This window comes from Erithacus rubecula, assembly GCF_903797595.1.
Source record: "Erithacus rubecula genome assembly, chromosome: 24".
In the NCBI taxonomy this organism is placed as follows: Eukaryota; Metazoa; Chordata; class Aves; order Passeriformes; family Muscicapidae; genus Erithacus; species Erithacus rubecula.
This window is the reverse complement of record NC_136676.1, coordinates 583,672-610,502: the sequence shown is the minus strand read 5'-3', so window position 1 is coordinate 610,502 and position 26,831 is coordinate 583,672. Positions and strand designations below refer to the sequence as shown.

The following is a 26,831-nucleotide window of genomic DNA, read 5'->3' as shown; positions in this document are numbered from 1 at the left end:
CACCCCACACCCATTTTTCCAGTCCTGCCCAGAGAGCCTCATCTCTTGCTCCCATTCCTGCCCTACCTTTGCCTTCTCAAAGTCCAGGTCCTTGCCAATGGTCGTAAGCAGGCGGCAAAGGCACTCGAGGGACTCCTCATCGTGGTTTTTCAGCAGCTTCACCACACAGTCGTGCATGATGGCCTCTGTCAGCATCTTCAGCTTGAAAAGCTCACCAATGAATTTTATATTCCCGATGGATCTCCGCCGGGCTTTGTCCTTGGCCTCTTCCAGCTCATCATGGAGCCGCGTCTTCTCCTCTGGCTGTAAAACAGGAAAACAGCCCTGCAAAACCACATTCCCAGTGCACAGAACTCTTTGAAAGATCCAGTTTTATATCCATAGACACTGTTCCCTCTTTATCTCCTAAAGTCCAAAAAATGTTGGAATAAACCCACTGTCAAGGCAAATATTTTTTATTATCCTCAGGCATAGTGACAGAACGAAAGTCTCAACTCCAAAATCCCCCCAAATCAACTGCTGTCTCAAAAGGAAATACATTTCTGAGGGAGATCTGAGATCTTATGGAGAAAAACACCACTTACAGTGGTGGCAGCTTCAAGTTCTTTCTGCTTCTTTTCAAAGACATCATCGTCAGCCTTGTCCTTTTCAAATTCCTTCTGGCAGCGATTTAACAGCAACTTACGGAAATTTACTGTGCTCCCAGGTTTGTCTGCCATGGGCACTTTCAGCTGGAGTGAGAAGGAAGAAAAACATCAGCAAAAATAGGGATAAACTCCACAGAGGAGGGGTCATCTATAACAATTTATTCTGTTCTTCATGTTGAGCTGTGCAGCTCCACGAGGCTGTGAAACTAAAGACTCACAACAAGATTTCCAGTGCAGTTTTACATTGCAGATGTTAAGTCACACTCCAAACTTGGCTGACACCACCTCCGCCCGGGAATGAATTACATTTCCATCCATAGGATTCCTTAAAAACACCTCCTGCTTAAAAACACTCCTCTTCTGTGCTGAAGGCTTAAGCCATATTCCTTCACTACATGTCATGAAGGGCCTGGGGAAAAGGGGGCTCTTTTGTCCTAAATTCACTATATGAGAATGATCTGTGCAAAGCCTAGCTCATCTCAGGCTCCCTTGGAACACAGACACAGACACAGAAGAGTGGTGAGGCCCTGGCACAGGGTGCCCAGAGCAGCCGTGGTTGCCCCATCCCAGAAGTATCCAAGGCCAGGTTGGATGGGGCTGGGAGCAGTCTGGGATAGTGGAAGGTGTCCCTGCCCATGTCAGCAGGTGGAATGAGAAGAAATTTAAGTTCCCTTTCCCACCTATACTATTCCATGCTTCTGTGATTCCATGAACGTCCCAAATATAACTCATCTTGTGATTAAGTGGAGCAAGGAGCCCTCAACTCCCAACAACTGCTCTAAGCAAATCCTTCTGCCTCAGACATGGCCAACAAACCAATACTCCACATTAATTATTCTTACTTACACTCAGAAAGTGACATTTAACTCTGCTCTCTGCAGTTTGTGTCACTGCCCAGAGGAGTTCCCGTGCCGGCAGCTCTTACCGTCACCAGGCACCGGCACATGTTGGCGTAGGCCACGGAGAAGCTGGGCTCGTCGATGGCCTTCTCAAAGACCAGGTCAATGACTCCCTTCAGCCTCTCCTCCGTGTCCACTGTCAGGTCTGTCACCTGCTTCATGAGCTGGTTGAACATCTGGGGCGTCAGCTTGTTCAAGATGCTCCGTACCTTGCGGAACAGCTCCTGAATGAGAGAAATGCTGCAAGTTCAGGCACAGGTGGTGAAGGGGGATTCCAGAAATGAGCCAGGATGCTTCCCACAGGGGAACGGAGACATCCTGTAGGAATGTCTGGGAAGCTGAGGGACACATCACATGTTTCTGCACAGCCCAGCCCCAGTTCTCACTTGGCTACCAAAGACCAAGACTACAGGGCAAGAGTTTTGGAAACACCCAAGTGCTTTTATCAAGTGCAACAGAGGCACAAAGCCCTTCCTATCAGAAATACTCTTCTTTATATAAATTTAATCCACGAGATATAAATTAACAGGGAGTGACCTCTGTTTCCTTCAGCCAGAGGTAACCAGTCATTCCTATAATTCACTTTAAGGCACTTCATCTTTTGCTATCCAGGATGATAATGAGGTCAACAATGCCACCATTAGCTCCAAGAACAGAATTCCAGTGTTCTTCAAGACCATCCCAACTTACCCTACAAATTACAAGCTTGACTACCAGACAAACACCTACCAGAGCGAGTACCCCATGGAGGAGAGGAGGGGGAGAAGGACAGAAGAGAGCTTCAGATGGCACCACTGAGCTGGGCAGGACCAAGTGAAAGATTTCACAGAGGAACCTCAGTCTTGCTGAGGATTCAGGGCAGAAATGTAGTTTAAAAAAATGAAAACCAAGTTCTGTGCAGTAGGAATGTAGGGTTCTTTGCTTTAGAACAGAGACAGAAATATTCCAGTAAAAGAGCAGTAGGAAAGCAATCAGAGTTTGTCTAGTGTTCTCTGCTTAATATACAGGCCTGGCATTTAAAAGCCAGGTCAAGAATAAACATACAAAAAATATCATCAAGGTAGGGGAAAACTGGGATTCCAACTGCAATTCATTGCCCTTTCTCACTCTCTGATACAAGAGGGAAGGTAAATTATCATTACCTGGTGCAGCTGATGCACCCTCAGACCTGCTTATGCCCTCACCTGGGTTTTGACATTTTCCGGGTCCTCCGTTTGGTTTTCCCTCTTCAGGCTCGGCTTCCAGGCATTCTCTGCCTTCTTCAGGTGCACGTCCTCCTTCACACATACAGTGATGATCTTCCTGGGCTCCCTCCTCTGGCCTGGCTGAGATCTCCTCGGTCCAACATTCAACAACTAGGACAAAAACATTCCTTGTTATATCCCACTTTAGGCTCACGCTGGGTAACACACTCCGGGGCAAATGCCAACAGCCGCCGATGGCACCGCTGGCACCAGCACGTCCTGCTGGACAAGGAGTCCCTCCGACCCACTACTGCTCCAGGCTGCTCACAGGGAATGTGGAGACACCAGACACATTTCTCTGGGCAGCTTTTCCCAACAGAGAGATGGGATGACTCTGCCTACACAACCTGGCAGTGCTCCAGGTGCTGCTACATGGGGCAGAACTGACCCCGACGGGCCAAAGGTGCCTCTGGAGAGTCAGAAACTGCGTAACTGAGACATCACAGCAAGGTGTGGAAGAATTCAGCCCTTACAGGCATATTTCAAACATGCCATCCCAAGCACTTAGACAATGATAAATTAGCAGGTCTGCCAGAAATGTTAAGTTCTACTGGAGATTGCTTCCAACAAAGCCATTTTGAGATGGGAAAGATGTAAAACAGTGAAGGAGTATCACTGCAGCTCCTGCACTCTAAAAATAAAGATCCTAGCAGATATGGGACAAACTCTGGGTTTCACAGGAGAAAGGGAATCAGGTTGCTTTGGAACTGCTTAAGCACCTCTGCAATCCTGTGTAATGTGATGCTCCTCCCAAATAGGCACAAAACCTGCCACACCTGGGAGATTTTTCACCAGATGTACAAGTGGCAGGGTACAAGACACCCCCAAACCTCCTCTTTATCATCTGAGGGCTTCTGATTAAGGACTAAAGGTACCAGGTGATGTTGGGAGGTTGCTCTTCCTCCACACTCTTTCACATTTCTGAACTCATTTATCACAAATGGCCAACCTCGAGGTACAAATTAACACAGCAAAACCCCATTATCAAACCTGGTACTTCCCACAGCAGTAATTAATCTGCTCAGCAGCCACTCATGGAAGATGGGTTATTTCAAAGGCCACTTTGTTCAACAAAGAGATTTTCAATGAGCATCAAAAAGGCCAAACCACTGCAGTTACTTGAAGAGCTTCAATGATTAGGAGGAAAGGGCTCTTGGCTGATGCCTCTTAGGTCATACATCAGCCACAAACCTGGGTTTGTGTTACTGAAAGGTAAAATCCTTCTTAAAGGCAGGAAGGATTAGAACCACTTGCCTTTGACAAGGCAAATGTGTGCAAATGAACAGGAACACCAGCAGTGCTGGAGCTTTTTTGGGCTTCATTATGGGATAACAGCGAGAGAGGAAGATGCTGTCAGAAGGCAATGACCTCATGCCACAGCTTCTCTGCACACCCAGTGATGCTGGGAGAGGGCTCTGAGGGACAGGGAGTCACTGGGCTCCCCTCAGCTTACAGAGACCCCTGTTAACATCCCCTGCCTCAGACAGAAACAGCCCAGCAGATTGGTCAAACTGCAAGGGGCACAAGTGTCATGAATGCTGTAATTCACTGAATCATTTATCTTGGAAAAGATCTCCAAGATCATCAAGTCCAACTGCACCAGCTGATCACTCCTGAGGAGTCAACAGTGGAACACGGAGCCTTCAGGATGTTTTTGTGTGTTAGACACCTTCCTAAAGCAGACACTGAACACTCCCTAGGTCCCATCTCTGCTCCCACCCTGATCCCTGACTGACACTGGTCTAGCACAGCAAGGCCTGACAACAGCCCTGCCTTCACACACCACCTCTGGTGTTACACAGTTCTGCTGCCCAGGCTTTGAACATGCTGCACACGTGGAGAGAAGAGACTTCCCTCCAGCTGAAAAACCAGACAGTGATGTAACAGAAAACTGACTGGCCACAGCTGTGTGTGCCAGAGCTCACCACACATCTCCTGCCCGTGGACAGCTCTGTAATCAGAGCCAAGCTGGAGTGTGCCCAGAAAACCCAAACCTTTGAGCTCATTCTGCCCAGAACAGGGGCAAAGCCAAGGAGAGGTGACCTGCAGCCAGCCCATCTCCTGCACAGAGGCAGCTCTGCTCTGAAGGACTCCCAAACACGCCAGGCTGGAACGCACAGGACGGAGTCAGAGGCGGCGCTTCCTCGGGCACGGGTCCATGCAAATGCTCCTTGTTAGCAAACAGCCACCCCTGAAGAGGTGGCTCCCTTGGCAAAATGAGGGATGCACGGAGCACCAGCGTGTCACATGTCACCTCCTCACATCCAGCTGCCTTTGAGCCCAGATCTTTCAGGCATCAACACAACAAAGACTTTCTTTGAGACTGTACCATTTTAATATCTGTGAACAAACTCAGTTCCAACTGTGTGATTAGGTTTTCCATCAGTGAACAGCTTTGAAGAAGTAATAAAATAATAGACAGATCTAACTTTTAACAGAAATGACCTAGGGGTCTGGGGCTTTTTGCTCCAGATTTATACAGCAAGTTAAAGAGGTGGCTGAGCTCAGGCCTGGTTTTCTGTAAATAATGATAGTTCTGGGGCATGGGGCAATTACCAGGAGCTCCTGCATTAATCTGAATGACCTCTCTTCTGGAGGAAGACGCAGGAAAAGAAAGCAGGAAGACACAGGTACAAGACTCTTGCAGAGGAGCCAAGGACTCAGCATAGACTGATCTGGTGCTCCCACTCAGGCAAGTCATGGAAATACTTTAGAAACCATCCAAGGAATTAAGGAAGTGTTTCTCCCTCTATAAGAGGCTTTGAATGCAGACAGTGAAATTGATCTTTGATGGTGGGAGAGGTTGTGCTGTCCAGGAACAAGAACTGAGGAGATTTTGGTGTCCATCACCTCTCAGGAAGGACAAAGCAAGTGCATCCTGTGCAGGACAGGCCTGTCCGCTCCAGCCCCACATCTCTGCATTTCCTCACCTGCCACGCACACCTAACCCTGCCTACACCAAAGAGCCTTCCCAGCTGCATTCTGCTTCTGTGCAACTACATCCCAGTGCCATCTGATGCAACATTGGTTAGTGCCAGAAACAGTCAAAACACACTCAAGCAAAAAGAGAGAAACAAAGACAAAAGCCAAAGAAGCGAAACAAAAGACTGAACGTGCCGGAAGTGGTTAGAGCTGAGCTGCTTGACATTATTTGGGGCAAGGAAGAGGCAGTGGTTTGATGGTTCATGGCATGGCCTGTGCAGAGGTGGGATGGCTGGGGGCAGGCAGCACACGCAGGGGTTGCCATGCGGCACAAGGGGGAACATCTGGCATTGCTGGGCTCAGAACCCTCTGATCCTACAACCGCAGGCGTCAAGGACAGGCTGGTTAAACCACATCACCCTTCCAGCCCTCCTCCAGAACAAGGCAAGGAGAGGCTCTGCTCTGCAAAGGTGCAAATGTAAGATGTATGTTATGTGCTGAATGCTCCAAATGAACGGGGTAAGCGGGACTTACCTTTTCTCCCCCTTTCCACAGGTCTGCAAAGTGCAGACCCTCGCAGATCCCGCTCAGGCCAACGTCCCAGCATGCCCTCAGCTGGTGATGTCCCACCCACCACTGAAGACTGCCTAGAGGGGTACAATGCAAGTCTTGTTTCGGTTTTTTTTTAAACAAGGTTGCACCTTTTTGTAAAGTTTTCTGCCAGTCGTTCTTTATCAACAGTGGGTGATGGGGAAAAAAGGCAACTCTACAAAAAGGTGCAAAGTCTGGGGAGAGAAGGGGGGATTTGGCTTACCCCTATCGGCAGGTTCCTCAGTGGTGGGTGAGGCGAGACCAAGAGAGGGCATGCTGGGGGCCCACACCGAGCCAGGGAGGGCAATCCAGGGGTGCTCTGCACTTTGCAGGCCTGCGGAGAGACAAAGAGCGACAGGTGCGTTACCCAGACGCCGCAGGGCGCGGGACACTCAGCACGTGACAGGAGAGGAGGCGCCACAGCACAGCCTGCACGGCCCAAAGGTGGGAAGCACTGGCGTCTTCATGAGGTTTTGTGGACCAGATGGTGCTCCGGGAGAAACTGTGGCACCAAGGCAACTCCAAGACACAGATGTGCACCTTGGAACTGAGGCACTGGCCACAAGGCTGCTCTCATAGCACAAATGTTACATTGACCCAAAATTGCTGGGTTTGACTCCTGGAAACCTGCACACTTAGAAGTTGGAGTGATTCAGGGAACTCTTCTGGAACCAGCAGGTTTAAAAGCTCCGTGATGGCTGTGTCGTTAGACACTCTAGATGGACACAGCAGAAGCAGATCAATAGCTGAAAACAAGTGATTGCCCCTAACGGCGGCAGTGTCCTCCTCCAGTGGCACTGATGGGGTAGCACGTGCTGGGGGCATCTGTGCCCCAGGAAAAGACATGGCAGATGCATGAGTGAAGAACTCACAGAGGGATTTCAGAGTGTGGGCAAAGTCAGACACAGGGAGAAGAAGGGAAAGTAAAACAAAAGCAGCGGAAAAGGTGGGAAAACAAGGAATGAAGTGACCAAAGCAACACATGGAAGCACAGAGAAAGCAGGAACACACAGGTGCTGCTGTATTTTATTTGTTAGCAAAATCTCTTTGCTCTGTTGGTGTGCTTTGCAGCACAGCCCTCAGGCTGATGCGCGGACGCCGGGTCTGTTGTACGACGAACACGCGACTACACACGCAACTGCCGGGTCCTGGTGTGGAAACACTTCCACTCTCTCACACTGGAGACTGGAAGGAGATCAAACCCTTCCCAAACAACACTTACTCGTGACAAACATCCACGACCATTTCCTATTTCCCTGCATTTTGTCAGCCAAGCAACCCCTGCATTAATCCTGACAAAACCAGAACGATCGGCGCATTGGAAGAGGCTCAAAAGCCTGAGGAGGAACTTCATCAGTGCTAGGCCAGTTTTTCAATGAGCAAGTTGGAGTAAACTCACACTTCCAGACACGTTTCTTCCCCCGGGGGCTTGCCTCCCAAAATCAGCAAAGGCTGGCGTGAAGTCAGGGCCTCGTGGCAGGATCCGGGGGTCCAGAGTCCTCAGCGGCAATTTCGGCTGATTGACCTGTGCCGTGAGCAGAGCACACAAACAGGGGCTGCTCAGGGGTGCTGAGGTCATGCAACCTACAGACAACATCTGCTAAACTATAACAGTCACATTTAACATATTTAACATCCCAATTAAAGCTTTTAACAAACTGCTCAAGTTTTAGGCATTCACACTTATGTTAAAATAAGCATTTAATTTAAAATACATCTTCTTCAGCAGACCATTGAGGAAACAGGTGGAGTTCAGAAACATTTCAAAGATCATGCAGGATAAAATCATAGTAACACGGGCCTGTCTTGGTTCAGAAGCATGAAACTGCCACCTTCCCTCAAAGCAATGGCTTCTGTGCCAACATGAGAGATGGGCAACTGAGCCCAGGAAACTCAAACACAGAACAGTGAGAAACAATCATGGGAAAGTAGAAGGTAGATGAAATAATTTTGGGAACATGGCTGTGTATTATAATTTGCCTGGGTATGAAATTCAGAGTGCAAATGTTTCTGCACACAAGGATCACCCACATCCCTGAGTCTCAAGAGTGAGTCTGCTGTGGTTCCATCAAAGCCAAGGAACTCCCCAGTTCCCAGTGACAGCAGAACAAGGCCTTGCAGCACTCTGAAATCCCAAGTGTTTCACTAAGCCCAAACCTCCAGTGGAGACAATCAGCTCTGAGATGACGCTGGAGAGAAATCTTCAAACTGCCCGAGAATGGAGATCTTAAAGATCTTTTATTAGATCAGCTTAGAAATAGTGAATAAACTGCTTCAGATGGAAAAACAGTTTCCCCCAAAGTTTGTCTTTGTTTTTCAATTGATCTAATAGATGAATTAATTGATCTAATAGAAGCCACTGCCTCTCCATCCAGTCTTAATTTGGATCCTCAGCTCTTCATGGCTGGGCCATTTCAAATTTTAATAACAACCTGGTATAATTTATCTAGACAAAAAACATCAAAACTGCTTTCATCTGTGCACATTCATCAGGCACCAACACCTCTATTTGTAGAATTTTGCGATGAGACCAACTAGTCCCACTTCCCACCAAAACCTGACATGAAAATGGTTCAGGAATGAGGCATTAGGGATCTTTATTTATATCAAACCCTTGCACATACCTGTTTGATGGGTTCTCCTCTCACCTTGTCGAGCACCACGTCGCTGATGGGAGGCAGCCCCTCGGGCTTCTGGATACAGGCAGGCATGAACTGGATATCCAGCAGGAATTCCCGGTCGTATTGCTTCTTCCCCTCTGGGTCCAGGGGCTTCCACTGCTCTATAGGGAGAGAAGTCCCTGAGAGTCAAGGAAACAAACCCTTTGTTCACCCAGATGTCGTTCTGGTATATCCAAAGGGAAGTGGCTGCTGCACCAGCCTGGGAAATTTCAATTTAATTTAATTTTCATTTTGAAGGGAGTGAGGAAGGCAACATACATAACATTAAAGGGACATGAATAATGGGGAGTGTAGAGCCTGGTCCAGAGCAACCACACTCAGAACCTGGTTACTAATTCCAGTTCTAACCCATGTATCTAAATTTAACTTCTGCTCTCCTGTGGGATATGGTGGAATGGAGCAATCCCCTATTTCTGTATGAAAGTGCAGAAGTTAAAGAGGTTTGTTTGGTGCAAAAGGGAGTCATAAGCATGAAGTCAAGGAGAGCAGAGAATGGAACAAAAACACCCTCTGAAAATGTGAAACCATGGAATTGTGAACAACCCAGACTGGAGATAACAAGCAGAAACAAGAGAAGTCACAAACTACAGGCCACGATCTGGGAATTACAACTTTCCACCTATTTTTCGTGGGGGTGTTTTGGGTGTGGAGGACTCTGCCTGGTGGAAATCACAGCATAAACCTACAGCCACTTTAGCACAAGGAAAGTCAGCCTCTGGTGGCCTGGAGATGGCATTTTCGGCACTGGCCACACAGTTGGTTTGAAATTAGGAAAGAAAACATGTTTTATCTGAAGGAAAACATCTGTATGAGAGGCTGCCTTTGGATCTTCCTCCTGCCAGACTGTGCTACTCAGCATTCATCAGCCCTTCAGGTATTTATTATTCCTTTATTTCCCTCCCTGGCACCCAGCTTTGGATCTCTGGGATCTCACCATCCGCACCTCCACAGACGCCACAAGCAGGGACTTACTCCAACGATGGGTTTTAATGACTGGGAATGAAAATACACAGAAGTAAGTGCAAACTTTAGCTCTTTAAGCAGTTTTATTTCTGCAGAGCTTCAGGATACAGGGATGCAGAAATGGTTTGGCTGGATCCTGGCTGAAATTCCTGGCCTGCCCACTGTACCTGACCTTTACCATGGAAAAACTCCAAAACAACAACAAGCAGTTTATGTGTAGCTGCCTTCTCCTGGAAAGCTCTCAACGAACTGTTTTAATGTGAGGAGCAGCTGGGCATTGTCACAGGAAGAATGCCCAATGCAGGCAGAGAGAGGGACCAAACACACCATTCCTCCAAAAGGAATTTTTTTCTGAAAAAAGTAGAGCCGAAATCGAGGACTGTTGCACAAGTCCAAAGTGTGCTGCTTTCCCAGGGAAGAATCAAACCCCTCTGGATGAGTGAAACGACATCTGGACCCAACTGGGATTCTTCTGACTGCATCAGGTGATGAATTATGGATTAAATTCAGGAAGTGCTTGGCTAGTGAACTGGTCAGGTACTCTGAGTGTGATGAGCTATCAAGAGCCCTCTGTGCTCCCCCACCATGATATCATTGTGTTGAATTAATAAAATCGAAGCAATTGAGGTCTTTGTCAGAACAAAGTGGTGCAGAAAATAACCACTGCAATGAAGTCCCCTAACTATGTTGCTTCTTGTCCACCAGGTTCTAAAGGTCCTTCTTTATTATTATTATACTCTTTAATTTCTGGGGTCCTAAAGAAATGACTGCTTTATTTCGATGGAGTTTCACTTGAATAAGAAATTGCTTAAAAATTGGGAGCAACTGAGAAGTTGGCCTCAAGTTCTCTGTAAATAAGGTGGATTAACTAAGGTTCAGGACTATGAATTACAAAATCTTCATAAATAACAAAAAGGTTACATCTTCATAAATAACAAAAGTACTCTGTAGATATCTTATACTCTAATCAGTGGGACTGAGATGGGCAGAGCCTGGATTGAAAATCACAAATTGTTTATTTTCTTTACTTTTCTAGAAATCAAAAGATTCATGCAACTGTTTAGCCAGGAAATTAAATCTTTATGAATATACATATTGTATTTAGGACCCAATGAGCACTTTCATTTCTTATTTAACCACCTCTTATTTCAGAGGTATATTGGTTTATGTGGAATTTCTTGGATGGTTTCCAGCTGTTGATTACACAGGAATCAACTCTCTGTCATTTCCACTGTGCTGTAGCCAGTATCCAAATGCACATAAATTTCAAGGAATTAGGGATTTTCTCTACCATGATCAGCAAGACAAAACAAATTTTCCCCTTCTTCCCCTGGAAGATCTCTCAAGGCCTGCTGGGCTGCAGATCTCGGCAGAGCTGTGCGCAGTGAACGCTGAATCCCCTTCCAGCCCCCATGGGAACACCCAGAGGGTGACACACGGGGTGTCAGCAGCCCTTACAGGAGGGAGGCAGAGGGCAGAGTGGAGCAGGACTTACCTGGTTTGTACTGGTACATGGGCCCCTCTCCAGAGCCCTCCGTGCAGCCCGAGTTGGCGTCGGTGCCTTCGCCCTCCGAGACGCTCTCGGCTCCGTTTCGCACCGGCTCTGCCTCCTGCTCCCCATTCTCTTCCATGGGTTTCACTGCTTTGAGCTCTGAGGGCTCCCTCTCTGCTTGAAGCCCATGGCTCATTTTCTCCTGGTCAGATTCAAGTACTTTGTCTCCTGAAGGTTCCTCCTCCTCCTCCTCCTCCTCCTCCTTCGGCTGGAGCACAGACAGAGGCAGAGGTTTCGTTAGAAACACTCTGACAAATTCAGTGCATGTGAAATGGTTCTTCATGGATTCCCATGGCATTTTTGGGAGCAGCAGGAATCCAAATGCATCTTACACAGGGATATGGAACACTACACTTAGCCACTGCATGATTTACCAGCTCATTCCCATGGACAATAAACTGATAATTAATGGTGCAACTGGAAAGACCCAGCACTGCCCATGAAATCCCCACAGGATTGGATGGAGGTAACTGTTAAGCCATGAGCAATCCCAGCCTGGAAGGAAAACTCTGCTTTCCTCTTCTCCTACCATCTATGATAAAGGGATGGTAAAAGGCACGTGGTCCTTGTTCTGCAGGAAATCTTCCTTTAAATGCCTGCTGACTTAGTGGGAGCAGATCCCACTAAGGAAGGCAATGTGAGATCCAGCCACAATTCCAGCTTGTTGGTTTCAGGAAAAAGTATTAATAGTATCCCTGGCTGTTAATTTTGGAGCTCTCCAAGGACACAGCCTGATTGTGCATTCAGACGAGGAGGCGTTGGAATGTGCTTCTCCCAGGAGAAATCCCAGCAGATCTTAGCACTGAACAAAGGAATAACTTCATTGAGGATGCTCTGCAGGAGGCTCCCAATCCTTTCGCCTCCCTGCCTGATGGCACCACATCCTAAAATGCTTCTTGCAGAATTTTCAAGGGAATTCTCTGAAGAATTCCTCAGTGGAACTGCCAGATGGTACAGGAGACATGACTCCTCCAAGGGAGGATGAGGAAAGTGTGGAGGATGAACCTGCTGGTGCAGCCCCAGTGACACCCTTTGCACTCCTGCTCTGCATCACATCTGGCCAACCTCAGCTTTTATCCACACACCGGGCAGTCAACTTTTACATTTTTACTCTCTTGCTCCCTTTTTGATTAATTCTAACCCAGGATATTAAGCACAGCTCCCTGCTGCAATATCCCTACTAGAACAGCAGTGAGGGAGGTTTTCTTTACTCATCTAATCACTCTCGAGGTGGTTTTACCTGAAAACTTAAGCATTTTCCTTTGTCAGTTTCTCCATCAGGTAGTCATCAGGCAAACTATGCTTTGCCATTATATGCCCATGCAGAAGAACCTGCCAAATGTCAGGACGGTGGCCTGGGACCAAAAGGGGGCAGTGCTGAGGGATTCAAACCCACTTTTCTCTCACCCTTCACTGAAAAGGGTTCCTCAGTTCTGGGAGGCTGATCGAAGTTTAGTGGAACCTTTAGTGGAAGGTGTCCCTTGTCATGGCAGCAGTTGGAATGAGATGAGTCTTTAAGGGCCCTTCCAACCCAAACCAGTCTGTGATTCTGTGACTTATTAGTCATTAAATTAGGCAAACCCAAAGAAAACTGAAGAGCTTTAAAAGGGAGCAGACTGACACCTGTTATCTAAAGGATGCTGTGGAATAGCAGAGTTCCTCCCCAGAACTCTGCCCTGGATCCTGTGAGCTAACAATGAGAGGAAGCAATGCCTCTAAAGTAAAATTTCAAGAGAGGAAAAACATCTTTAAATTTGGGTAAAGCAGGACTTTGGTTCCCTCTCACCTCTGTTTCTGTCTCTGTCACTTCCTCAGTGGCTTGGGTCTGGTCTTTTGGTTTCTTCCAGGTCTTTGGTGCAGTTACAGCGGTTTGAGCTGCAATGTAAATGTGCATCTGTTACAACACTAAATGAATGGAGCTCATGTGGCCATGGCTGAAGTGATGAGCTTCCCTCTCAGAAGCTGGTCTGAGACACAGGAAAACGAAGCAGTTGCAGCCTTGTGGAGGATCCAGCTTGATTTAACCACTTTGGCTTTCAATGCAGCAATAACAATCATTAGAATGACATTAAAACACAGAAATTGTTTTACAGGTTGCTCATTCAAGCTCCAAATGGCACTTGGGATAGCAAGAAGGTCATTGCCAACAGCACAAGGATCACACAGTGAAAAAAACCTTCAGGAAATCAAGTTTTTTGAAAGATCAGGTAGGTGCTGGTGGGTAGAGAAGGTTATTATCAACATATTTTTCTCAAGAATTCTAACATTGTTATAATATTAACCAGAAGCAAGCCCAAATTTCCAGTATCTCATCGAAAAGGCAAGCTCCTTCAACCCTACAGCACTGCTCCAAGTTGGATTTATATTTCAATTTAAAAGCAGGTTGATATCTCCACCATTAATGATCTCCCTGGCCAACTGAGTCAAAGGAAACACGACGAGTATTCCCAAGATCAGCATTGATTTACTCCAATCATGTTTTCCCCCTAAAGGGTAGAAGAAACCACACAATATATTAAGAGGAGACAAACCCATTAATCCAATCTGTTCCTAATTTGTGGCAACTGCTCCCAGCTTAAATTCAGATCCCAGGCACACATGCACAGTAAACAGAGTGCAAATGGGACTGATTTTGTGACTGAAGTTTACTGCAAACAGATTTCCAGCTCTGGCCTTTGGTTTCCAGCAGATGCTGTGGAAAAACCCAGTGTGCACTTCCTTTATCACAATAAAATACAATTTTGAAAGGTTCTTCACTACGGATAAATAAGAAGAGTTAATAGAAGCCAACTCTGTTCCTAAGGGCATGCAGCAAATGGGATTTGCTGTGTTCCCACTGCCTCAAAGGGCATAAGAGCTTCCCTGGCCTCTCCAGAGTGTTTCCCTGTTTGAAGGAGTGACCATGGACCTGCAGACACCCTACAGATTCCCGTGGGAATCACCCATCCAGGCCCCAGCCCAAAGAGCAATAGGAGCTACCAGCAGACATGGAAGACTTTTACCTTCAGGCTGAACATCCTAAAAGCAAAGTTAATTAAAAAAGGAACGTCTTATTTAAATATTCAAACATCATCTCTTGTTCACAGAACCAATGGCTGGAAAAATCACCCAGATCTCCCAAGCTCCAGGTCCTGCACATCCCATCCACTGTGTCTCCTTGTGGAGAGGCTTTAAAGGCAGGGCAGTGCCCCAGCACAAATCCCAAATTTCCTGGGGCTCAAAGGAGGGGAGAGGAAGGGCCCAGCAGGCCCAGACTGCAGCATGGCTTTGTCTCCCACAACTGGCATCTCCCACTTCCTTGACTGCTTGTCCTGGCAGCTCCCAGCACCTTGGCAAGACCAGCCCGCTTATTCCCACTATCCTGGGGTAAAAGCAGGGCTGGGAATGATCAGTGTCCTTGAACATGGCAACTTCTGGAATTCAGCAAAGCACAGATCTAAGCCAGGCTCCCCAGTTACTCCATCAAAAAATCTGCTACAAATTCAGTGAAAAAGGAGCAGTTTTCAAAGCGCTGTTTTCAGTCATCTTGTCTGGGGTTGTCACTTGCACACTTCCAGAGATTTCTCCAAGAAGGGATTAGGTGTATAAAGCAACAACCCAAATTTTGCCACAGCCAAGTAATTTAACTGATCAATCGCAAAGTTCTTAATCTGACAGAATTCCACTTCCCTCAAACTCAAACCATGGAAACCATCTGCAGTGCAAAACAATGTTTCATTTTTAACAGCACAGAAATAAACTCAGGGGTCATGGATTTGGGGCTGGCAAAGGTCCGGGGTGTTTCCTTCCTCAGCTGTCAGGATGTGAACAGTACTGCTGCACAAGTATACATTTTTCCACCTTTTTTTGGCAAAACTAAGCTCTGTAGAGGCTGCAATCCTGCCAAGCCTCCCAAATGAATCTTGCCTTAATCCCACGACTTCCATCAGCCCGGGGGTTCTGCAGCCAGAGCAACCCCCAACCATGATGTGGAGCTGCCCAGGATGGATCTCCAGAGATGCTGCTCAATTTCCCCTCCTCTTAAAATAGCAGACACCAGATTTCTTCTTTTCTGTTAAGTTCACATTTCTGCTGCAGGAGCTCAAAGGACAATTTACACTGATGTAAGTTTGGGTGCCAACTTCCCAAATCCCAAATCTAACAGGACAATGGTGCTATTCATCTGAAGATGGAGTTTAATCTGTGAGGCTGTAAGGAAATACAAAGTAATGTGTCCAGTTTGGCTCTTGGAAAGGGACAATTCCAGACATTTCTGGTCTTCTTTTCCATTTTCCTGTCCCCAAATAGGGCAACTTCATGTGCTCTCCAACAGTTTAATTCCTGCCCAAATGCAGGTTCATTTTTGCCACTATTCACACTTCCAGACTTTGTTTTCAGCTCATTTCATTCTTTGGAGAAGGAACACCAGAAACCCAACCAACACTCTGAGCTCTTATCACGGCTTACAAAGCCAAAGGAGATAACAGGAGTGACAACAAAGGTTTATTTAGGACTGGAAAGAGGAACAAACCCTTAATTCCAGACTAACCCGGACACCACTGCCAGAGATAACCCCACCACTGCAGGGATCTGCTCAGCAGGCCCAACACTCCCTCAAGCCCATTTCTCCAGCTCTGTCATGTTCCCCAGTGGAACATCTTCTCACAGGATTTACCCACCCGTGAGCTCACAGCCATTCTGTGGGACAGGAGGCCTCTCCTCTCTCATGTGGTGCCAGCTGTGAAGTCTAAATTAATAGCAGCTCTTATATTTTTATTTTATTATCCAAAATGCCATGAAAGACCAAGGCAAAGATCCACCATCGCCTTGCAGCTCATAAGAAAATACATCCCAGTGGTTATGGCAGCAGATCAAGAAAAGAGGCGACACCTGATTTATGTTTCTGCTTCTCCAGGTTCTGGTGCTGGAGAAATTTCTCCAAGGTATTTCCAATTACACCCCAAGTCGCTTGTTACAGCCTCCCCAGCTCAGAAACTCCAGGACTCACCACAGTTGACTTACTTAATACAGAAATATGTCTCATAAATGAGCTCTACAAGAAACAGCCCTTTGAATTCCATGTGTATTAAGTTCTTTCAGCTTCCTGTGTTCCAAGGAGTTCTGTCTGGCATACACATCAGTCTCTTGTTTTCCTCTCTGCTCCTTGTAATAGCCATGACAGAATGGTGACATCAAAGGCCTCAGGTCTCTGGTAGCAACTTCTGCAGAAATTCCAGTCCACCAACAACACTTGTCCTGTTTTGTTGCCTGGAAAGTGCTGGTCCTTCACTATAGCTACAGAAACTCCAAAATTTAATAAAAAGCAACAGTTGTTGATGACTTTTAGCCAGGATGATGTTTTTAGTGCTGATTGGAGCCCCCAGGTCCTCTCTTGATAATCTATTTTTCTCCTTGTAGAGCAGATGAGTAGGAATTAATTACTTTAAAAAGCACGTGCTCTTGCCCCTTACAGATAACAGCTCTGCCTGTCCCAAAAGCTGCAGGCAAAAATTCCTGAGGAGGCAGGAATGCAACCTGTGCCCTGAGAACAGGGGGAACATGTCCCCTTTGGGCAGAAGCTCAGACCAGGAACATGGTCAGTATCAAGAAACCACCCCTGGCTACAACATCCTGCACTGCACAGTGGTTTAATGTTCTGAAACCAAATCTTCCCCATTTCATCAGGATGTACAAGCAGTGATGCTGACAAGCAGGGAATGATGATCCTGTCACTCACAGACACAGAGACTGAACCATTGAAACTGCCAATTTTGCTGTGAGGGTGCTCAAAGGAGGCAGAATTCAGTGTAAAATACGAGGGTGCTCCAGTAGAATCCCCTGACCTTAGAAATCTGGTAGAGACCTAATGCAAATGGAAAAGGAGGAGTGGAGCTTCCCCTGGATCCCCACAAGATCAACTCAGCTCCAGCCTTTCCCTGCAAACACTGACAAAGTAATTTTGTTGAACTGTAAAAAAAAGAACTGCTTCAGGATAAAGATGGTTAAGGGCCTGGATATACTTTTTTTCTAATCACAGAGCTCGACAGAGAAAAAAATCCAAGTTTAGTTTCTCTGACTGTTGGACAGAAGGTGTAAAACTGCAGGAGCAGACAAATCCCTTTGCTCATCCCCGAAAAGCTACCATCTCCATTGCAAAACAAGGGATCCCCCTGGGAGCCTCAGCAGTGCTGCACCAGCAGCTCAGGGAGGAGGGGATGAAGGTCTCATTCTCAACATCAGACAGGCCAGGTTATAGCTATGAAAAGGACACACAGGAGGAACTGCTGCAGGAATGAGATTATCTCAAGCGGTCCCAGCACTGTCCCCCAGGCAGCCTAGCTTGGCTCCCTTTAAAGGAAAAGCAGGGGGACAATTCATGGCCAAGCTGCTCTGTAATAAAAATATCATTCTGCTAAAAACCCCAAAGAAATATTGCTCAAAGTCACAGTGCTCACAGCTACCAGCACATGCTCAAGAAGTTTCCTTCATCCCAGATTTAATCCTAACTCCAGAGATCATAAAAAAATCTCTCAGCCTTTAGTCCAAGCAAAACACAACAATATAACCCCTTCTCCTTGCTGCTGAGGGTCAGCATCTGGATTTTCCAATGTATATGGCAGACATGCTGCTCCTCATTCCTGAATTAGCAGGCAGCCTCAGATATGTTATATCAATCTCTCTCCCTGTCTCCAAAAAAGAACTGGAAAATTATTGCTGAAAAGAGGGCTGGCAGAGAAATGCAATAGTTTGGGATCATTAGATCAGGGGTAAAGCACAAAAAAACCACTTGGAGAGCTCTGTGCTTTCTTTGAAGCCCTGAGCTTTTAATAGAAATCTGACTTTCAAGTCATCTTTTACATGACTTGAGAACTCCTTGTTTCCATGTTGCCAAAGCCAATGGCTTGGCTAATGTGTGCTCTGAAGCATAATGACATTACAGCATTAAAATTAATCTTCTGCATAATTAAAAGCCCAAACACTGTAAGTTCATTTTTTTTTTAATTTAAACTACAGGCCATTACAAAGCCAGCAATAACAGAGCAAGCTGGAACCTGCCTGTGCAAAACCTTATTTACAAAGTCCCATTTCTCCTCTCCATTGTAAGGAAATTAATTTGGGTTATGAAATAGCTCAGATCGAAAGAACAACAAATGCCAGAGCAGTGAAATGACCCGAGTGAAATAAAAATAGAAGAAGATTAACAGGGAAAAATCCTCATGGTTGGTGTAGTAAGGGGATCTTTCTTCTCATTTGTAGATACTGGATTTAAAAATCAGCATATTGAGCATCACACAAGCATGGAACAGGGCCAACCTCAGCCTTTCAGTGCATTTAAGAGCAGAGCCTGAGATTTCTGAGCCCATTTCCCATCTATCAAAGAAAAAACTACAAAAAAAAAACCCCTATATGAAATGTTGCTTTAGTAAAATGAAACCAACAAGATCCAAATCATAAACAACTGTTTGCCCTCTTTGTCCAAGCTTCACCAAGTTCCAAAGAACTGAAATAACTGCAGAACAGGGCATAGAAACTGCGGCACATTAAATGCTTTAACACTGCTGGATGTGAATTTAGCCTGTTACTACTCCAGCAGCAAATACAAGGAATTGATAATTTAACTTCTTTTTTCACAATCTGAGTCCTGCAAAAAAAGCCATTTTCCAGTTTCCACAGAGTGTTAAAACCACAGTGCCAAACCAGAGATGTGGCAGGGCTGAAACCAAAGGCAGGCAACCTGGAGAAACAAGCTGGATTTTAAAAGGTGGCTGCAGAAATTGTGATTTTAGTGAATTTTAAACTGCAAACTGCAGAATTTAAATTTAAAATTTTAAATTGCGTATTTTGCTTACATGTGACTTTTGCAAACATAAAGCAGAAGCATCACTAATGAAGGCTGGGCAGGTAGAGGTGTGTGACACTGAGGTGACAACGGGGTGTGACCCTGGTACAACCCTGGTTGTCAGTTGTTTGGGTGAGTGTGAATTGTTCATTTCATTTTTCCATATCTGGGAACACATGACACATTTTTCCAGCTGGAAAAGATCCCACTCCATCAGTTCTGGAAATTGCTGACATAGAGGCTTCATCCCAAGAGCTTCAGGGTCCCAAATCCAGAGCCACAAGCCCTTGGACCGACCACTCACCTCGGAGGGAACAGGAGCTGTGGCCGCCCAGTGCCCGGAAGTGGCCAAGGCTAGGTTGGGCATGGGGCTTGGAGCAACCTGGGATAGTGGAAAGTGTCCCTGACCATGGCAGGGAGTGGCATGGATGGGATTCCAGGTCCCTCCAATCCAAACCATCCTGGAATTCCATGAAGAGTAGTGTGCTATGCACTCTGTCTCCACCAGCCCTGAAAGCATAAGCCCACCCCAGCCTGGGACACACATCCACGTCAGTGACCAGTTATGAACAACCAGGATGGGTTTCTATCCCTTCCCACGAAGATCAGCATTTCACAATCACAGCAGCCACACAGTACCACATGCTTTTTTCTTTTGCAGATACAAACAGAAACATTTGTTGGAAGAAGAAAAATCCCCTTTCCTTCATCCTGCTAGTTCACCATATGAATCCACAGAGCCCAGCACTTACCTGGGACAGGACTCTTGCTCGAGTTCACACTCAGAGTCTCCTGGCTCTCCTCCAGTTGCCCATCTGCTTCTGTCTCTTCCTTCTTTTCAGTATCTTTTACCTCTTCGCTAAGAGTAGTTCTTGTGCTCTCCTCTCCTTCTGAATCTCCCTGGACAACAGAGAGGGCACTGGGAGACGGGAGAGGAGGTGGAGAAGGAGCTGTAGTGGTACCAGCAGCGACGGAAAGCGGAGGGGCCGGGGGCGACGGGGTGAGGGGCGGGCTGGGAGGAGGAGAGGGAGCAGCCATAGGAGCACTGGGAGGGGATGGAGAGCCCTCCACTCCCGCTGGGGGGGCCTCGATGGGCTCCAACTCCACAGTCAACGCCACAGCTTCCGCCTGGGCCCCCTCTGCCACGGGCTCGGCCCCCGCGGCCCTGGCACTGCTGGTGTCTGCAGGGAGCCCGGGCGTCACCGCCACCGCCACGGTCAGCGGGGCGTCGGCGGGCAATGCCCTGGCACTGCCGGGCGGCTCCGCAGCAGCTGGGGCCGGCGGCTCCGGGCAGCCTGCGGCGCTGGGCGCGGGCACTGCCTCCTCTCGGGCCGAGGCCAGGTCACATTTGTCCTCCGGCTCGGCCGCCGCTCTGCCGGACACGATGACAGCTGTGACAGGAGGGGCTGGGGCTGGCGATGGAGGACAAGGAAGTTCTGATGGGGTTTCCACTGATGTGAGGGTCTTGCTCATCTGCCCAGCTTGATCTTTCTTCTCTCCAGTAGGTTCTGGTCTGAGGACTGGAGAAGGTGGTTTTAATACTGGATCTGGTTTTGGCTTCTCTTCTGAGAAAGGAGAAAAAACCCATTATCAACTGTAAGGCAATTCCCTGCTCCTGCCTGGTGCCCTGGCTCCCTTGGTTCCCATTCCTGCATTCTGCAAGGAACTCTGAGGAAGACAGGAGAGGCCCCTGCACCTCACTGGGAATCTGCATTTGAAAATACAACCTCTGCCATGCTCAGAAGAGACGTGTCTGGAGAGACTCACTGCAGCCTTCCAGTGCCTATAGGGGGCTTATAAATGAAGAACATTTTACATAAAAACTTACAGGGCAAGGGGTAATGGGTTAAACTGGAAGACAGATTTAGATTAGATGTTTGGAAGAAATATATCAACACAACCCCCAAAATCTTGTGCAGAAAAGAAGTCCTTGCATTTATCAACAGACTTGGTGATCCCATCGCTTCCATGACCATCACACAGATCTGCTGCAGCTCTGTTGCAGCTCTGCTGCTTCCCACTTATTTTCTACAAAACTACAAGCCACTATAGTTTAGGATCTTTCATGAACACTAAACTCCTTCAGGACACTGTTAGACCAGCAAAATTAATTCTGGAAAAGCCATAGGCACGAATCTGCTCTTCAGATTATGAAGTCAAGGGCCACAACCAACCCCAAATCATCAAAATTCAGGTAGAACTGAACAGGTTTGGCTCTGCTGGATTTACATTTGGGGCTTACTCAACAGCTCAGCTGAAGGAAAGGGTTGTTGAAGGAGAACCAAAGTGTTTTTGAAGGAAAACTCACTTGAAACTGCCTGGAGCATCCAATCCCACCTCTAGGAAGAGCTGGAGCAAAAAGCAAACTCTGCTTGCAGAGCAGAGCAGCCCCAGCAGCACTACAGAGGCCCATGGCCAAAGCAGTAGTTTATCAACCTAATGAGGCACCCAGGGACATGGCTCTGGAGGAAAATGACAAGTGAGGAAAGAGATGGAAAAGAGTAACCCAACAGCTGATTTTGATTCTGGAGGCTCCGTGGAAGAAAAAGTATGCGGGAACTGGTTTGGAAAAAGAAAACACGTCACCTCTGATTTCTGGAACATCCTTTGCAGGAACTCCTGGAACATTCCTGACATTTACAGCTCACTATAAACAACTGCCTGGATATTCTCTCCTTGAGTCAAAGAAGAATGCTCAAAAAAACCCCAACCAAATGCATTTGCAAGTGTTAAGAGAATAATTCTGAGAGATACAACCAGCACAAATCCACAGCTGTGTTTGAAACCAGAGGTTTAACTCCCTTCCTTCAAATCACACCTTGTCTGGCCAATGTTCTCATTGTGAATACAGGCTGTGTGTGCAAAATCCCAGAGAAAAGTGATTTGAGGAGGGATTTCAGAGAATGAGGAGCAGATTTGGCTAACAAGAAGCAAATTTGAACTTGAACCCCCATCCCAGAGAACAAATCTCCAAGTCCTGGCAGAGGAGGACTCACCCCTGCCAACTGTTACAAGAGTCACATGAACAACTCACAGCTGGGGAAGGAAAACAAAAATCAACGCAATTCATCCCAACTGGATCAATCCCTCTTCCTAAATATGCTGAGATCATTCTTCATGCTATATTTGGAAAGCATTTGCAGGAAGTACTGGCTGCTCCAGGGGAAATATCAAGAGATATATTTTCTTCAATTTCCTGATAAGTACAATTTTTGCAAAATTATTCCTTAAAGATTCTTTCACATACCCAGTGGGACACACTCTGCTGCCTCCTTCAGGGAAAAGCTGTTGTTGGGCTGCTGGATGGTCCCAGTGGCACAGACTGGCCAGGGCATGAGGAAGATTTTACTGGAATTTGTTCCTGCTCTGTGATGTTTATCTGACAATAACTGCTGGGCTCACTGCCATTTTTCCATCTTTTGTCCTGATGCAAACACTCACGAGGCGGCATTGGGACTGACTCAGTGTCAGCAGAGGGGCTTTGGAGCTTTCCAAACTCCGGGGTCTGACACTAATCTGTTTTCCACAAACCATGCTGCACATTCTCCATGTCTGATACATTGCAAGATTTGGAAAGAGGTTTAAAAAGAGGATAATACTACTCCAAACATCCCCCTGAACCTCTGCAAGCAGAATAAACATGGGCAGCTCTGATTCCATGCAGTTCTATCCCACTGCAGCTCCTGTGCCAGCCTGGCCTACAGCCAGGCTCCACAGGCTCAGCCACTGGCTTGACCTGGATTCTCCAGCAGTATCCTCCCCTCTGTCAGGATGACTACTATAGACATACCAGGGGCATCTCAAAGAACCAGAATTTGCACCTAAATAATGGGATATTTCAAGGTATTAAAGTAGCAATTCCTATTCCTGGTCCACTGGAATGTGTCCCTGCCATGGAATTGGGGTCAGAACGGAGGAAGCTTTAAAGCCCTCCAACCCAAACCATTCTGGGATTCTACAAAATGCCAAAGGCTTGTCTTCAAAGAAAAACCAACCAAGGACATAAATAATCCCAAATCCAGCCTTAGGAATGACTTCCAGACCAAGCCAATAGGGAGCGCAGATCCTAGTCTGTGGGCAGAGCACACGGCTCCAATCCCAATCCCAATTCGAGCCCAGTGGACCAGCTGGATGCTGCTCACAGTTAGAAGCAGCTTCACAAGCAGCACTGGGTGTCACAGAATCAATGAAAGTCTGATACCAAACTTCAACGGCTGCAAGTGGGCACAGGAGAGGAAGGGCACAGGGAGGATCCGAACCACAGGATGAACATGGCAGAGGGACTTTGGAGAAACAACAACACTGCTATTAATGAACAGTTCAGCCATGCAGCCCTATCTGTCACTGCTTTTATTCTGGAAGCAAAAAACCCCCAATATAAAAGTGAAAAATAATATTGATACTTTGGCATATATTTCTGAATAGAGAAGTCATTAGTTCAGTTTGAATATTAGTAATGGAGTCTATTGATTACTGACACCAACCCCTGCATTGCTCTGCCCACCCCCCCCCCCACTCAGCCATGGTCAGGTGTTATTCCAGGGCTTTCCCTGCAGTGCTTACATAAATGTGCTCTTTAGCAATTTTTGGACTGGAACAAATGTTTGACTCTTTATGGGATGGAACAGAGATAAACACAGAGAAGTTCATCAGTGTTAAACCACAGTCAAGCCCTGCTTTATGTTTAAACTGTCACTGTCAGAGCCGTGTAACTAAACAAACACACTTACTTGCAGTTTACTCACAACTGCCTAAAGGATTAAGTTAGAGAGAAGAGGGATAAGACTTGTTTGTCCTGGAAATCTACATTTCCGTACACAGAGATGAAATACTGTGATGCAAAGTGCTGGATTTTCACAGATCAGAGTTCAAGGAGCTCTTATCATATGGTTTAGTGGTAGGTGGTCCTGTGAGGAGCAGGGGCCTGGACTTGATGATCCTTACAGGTCCCTTCTGGCTGGAGATGTTCTGTGATTCCACAGCCTTACAGATCAGCCCCAGCTCTGTCCCGAGGGCAGATGCACTTCAGTGATCACCAGTTCTACTGGGTGGCCATGTGGTGTGCTCAGATGATGTCTCTGGCAGCAAGAGGGACTCAGGAATGTTGGCAGAGCAGACACAGACAGGGAAGAGCAGCTCTGCCAGAGCTGGGCAGCACCAAATAGTCAGGGGAGCTCAGGCAGAGCAAAGGACATCAGACCCACCCATGCCTTGTTCAGGTGACACTGGGGACATCGAAGGTTTGCACCTACTTAAGGGAGCCACAGCTTGCATTTAAGTGGGAGATGGGACCAGCCCAGCACCAGAAATCCTTTTTCAATCTTATACAACCAATTTCCAGACACTGCAGTAGTTTAGAGGTACAGAACTGAAGATGGAAATCCTGATGTCCAGATTGCTCTATGAGCAATGCTGGGACACTGTCCTTGGCTTCTCAGCAGTGACTGTGCTGCAGCTGGGATCGAGGACATCTACAGCACCAGAGATATTGGTTTTTGTCCCCTTTTCTAGAGCTGTGCTCCTCTGGGGCTTGGTTTTCTGCTAGCAAAACTCTCCCTGTGAATACACAATGGGACAAGAAGAAATGGCCTCAGGTTGTGCCAGGGGTGGTTTAGGTAGGATTATGGGAAAATTCCTTAGTGCAAAGGGTGGCCAGGCACTGACTTGAAAGTATTAAAAAAAGGTGTGGACGTGACAACACCTGGGGACATGGTTAGTACTGAACATGGCAGTGCTGGGCTGGACTTGAAGATCTGGGAGGGTGTTTCCAACCCTGGTGATTCTGTGACTCTGAAATAAAAATCCCAGCACTCCATGACTTCCCTACACACGTCGCTCCAGGCAGAGCCCAGGAGGCTGTGATGCCATCACAGGGTAAAACTGGGAAGCAAAGGGTGGTGGTCAGCTCTGTGCCCCAGCACCCATTCTGCTGCCACACATCAGAAGCTTCCAATGGCTGCAAATTCCAGTGTGGGAACAGCCTGGGCTGCTCTGTTGGCCCCCTGGGACAATTTCCTGAATAGTTTAAAAAATCTCCCTTCCAATGTATATTGTGGAATATCCTGACCCATCAGGATCATCGAGTCCAACTCCTGCCCTATGCAGAGACCCCAAGGATGCCATCTTGTGCCTGAAAGTGCTGTCCAAGGAAATGGAATTTTAAGAAACTTTTTCCATCTGCGCCATTTTTACCAAAGGCAGCAAAATCTGCCATGGGCTTTACGAGATACTTGGCATACTAATGCTTTTTTTCCTAGTTTAATGTTGCCCATTCCTACTGGACCGGACAAGTAGCCCTGGGGAAGCCGTATGATCCTCTGGATCCATGCCACTACTGTGGCTAATTATCCAAATGATCCAAAGCCTCTCTGGCTAAATTGTTTCCCTGACAACACACTGGTTTCTGGAGGATGGCACTTGGGTGAGAGGAGTTTCATCCTTCTGTGCACTCTGAAACAACGTTTAGGACACAGAAGACTGAAGACAATTATTTTTAACCAGTTCACATTAGCAAATTCCAATTAATTGCCTTAGCAACACACTTAAAATGTTCCACTGGAAGAAGAGAAATTCCTCCCCTCCTATTTCTGCTGCCTGCTGGTATCCCTGCCAAAAATATTCCAACTAAAACAAGAAAAGAAGGGAAAAAATAAATGATTGCAAATAATAAGGGAAGAAATCTCCATGAACCGACCTTGTTTGGAGGCGGGGGCCGCGCTGCCGGGGCTGCTGCCAGAGGGGTGGGAGCTCTCCACAGCTCCCAACGCCGTGGGAACGGGCTCGGGGACCTGGCTGGGCACCTGCTGGGGGGGAAGCAAAACAGGGTGAGCCTGGGAACATCAACAGTGAGCAAAGGCAAGGGGGAGATGAGACAGGGTGGGATAGAGAGGAGAAACCAAAGGCGGGGAGAATAAAGAGAAAAAATATAGAGAAGATACACAGGGCAATTGGATAAATGCAAAAAGTTCATGGGAAAGGGAGGGTAAGGCAGCAGGAAAAGGGGAAAAGGATGCCCACTGTTAAGAACAGCAAGGAAGGGACAGCACAGCACCATTATGAACATGCTTTGCACTACCAACTCTTCTTCCAGGAGCTGCAGGAATGCTCCTCCATAGAGCTCACACCTTGCTCACACCACGGCTCTTGGATCTCTCTGTGATTTAAGTTCACTTTTGTGACTTGACTCCTTTCTCTACTGATCCATTATTTCAGCCCCATTAGAGATTTTAATCTGTTGATTTATTCTTTCATGTATTTATCAGTAGCTGATGTGTGCAGGATGGGATGAATGGCAGACAGATCTATCTGCACACACATCACTCCTTACCCGAGGAGGAAAATCATCCTAGACTGGGAGTGGTTGGATGAAAAAAATCCCCCAGTGCTGCCCACAAGCAGCCTGGGGGTGGGACCTGGAGGGCCAGAGGAGAATAAAACCAGCTGGGCAGCAATTGGAGAGAGAGCAGGAGGAGCAGATTCCCAAAGAAGACAGACTGAGATTGTAAGGAAGAAC

General features: G+C 47.0%; 1 protein-coding gene across 5 annotated transcripts in view; it reads right to left on the bottom strand.

The window, feature by feature from the left end:
* EIF4G3 (eukaryotic translation initiation factor 4 gamma 3) overlaps positions 1-26,831 on the bottom strand; it is a 144,481-nt gene that overhangs the window by 22,786 nt on the left and 94,864 nt on the right. For 4 of the 5 annotated variants that reach the window (XM_079326426.1, XM_079326429.1, XM_079326428.1 and 1 more), the window contains 11 exons: positions 26,013-26,121; positions 20,071-20,883; positions 13,286-13,374; positions 11,443-11,707; positions 8,928-9,085; positions 7,703-7,828; positions 6,527-6,637; positions 2,731-2,901; positions 1,573-1,770; positions 585-731; positions 67-303 (listed from right to left, as the gene is read on the bottom strand). In XM_079326426.1, the coding sequence (XP_079182552.1) occupies positions 67-303; positions 585-731; positions 1,573-1,770; positions 2,731-2,901; positions 6,527-6,637; positions 7,703-7,828; positions 8,928-9,085; positions 11,443-11,707; positions 13,286-13,374; positions 20,071-20,883; positions 26,013-26,121 (2,424 nt within the window). The remainder of the gene's footprint in view (positions 1-66; positions 304-584; positions 732-1,572; positions 1,771-2,730; positions 2,902-6,526; positions 6,638-7,702; positions 7,829-8,927; positions 9,086-11,442; positions 11,708-13,285; positions 13,375-20,070; positions 20,884-26,012; positions 26,122-26,831) is intronic. The other variant, XM_079326427.1, reaches the window with a different exon arrangement.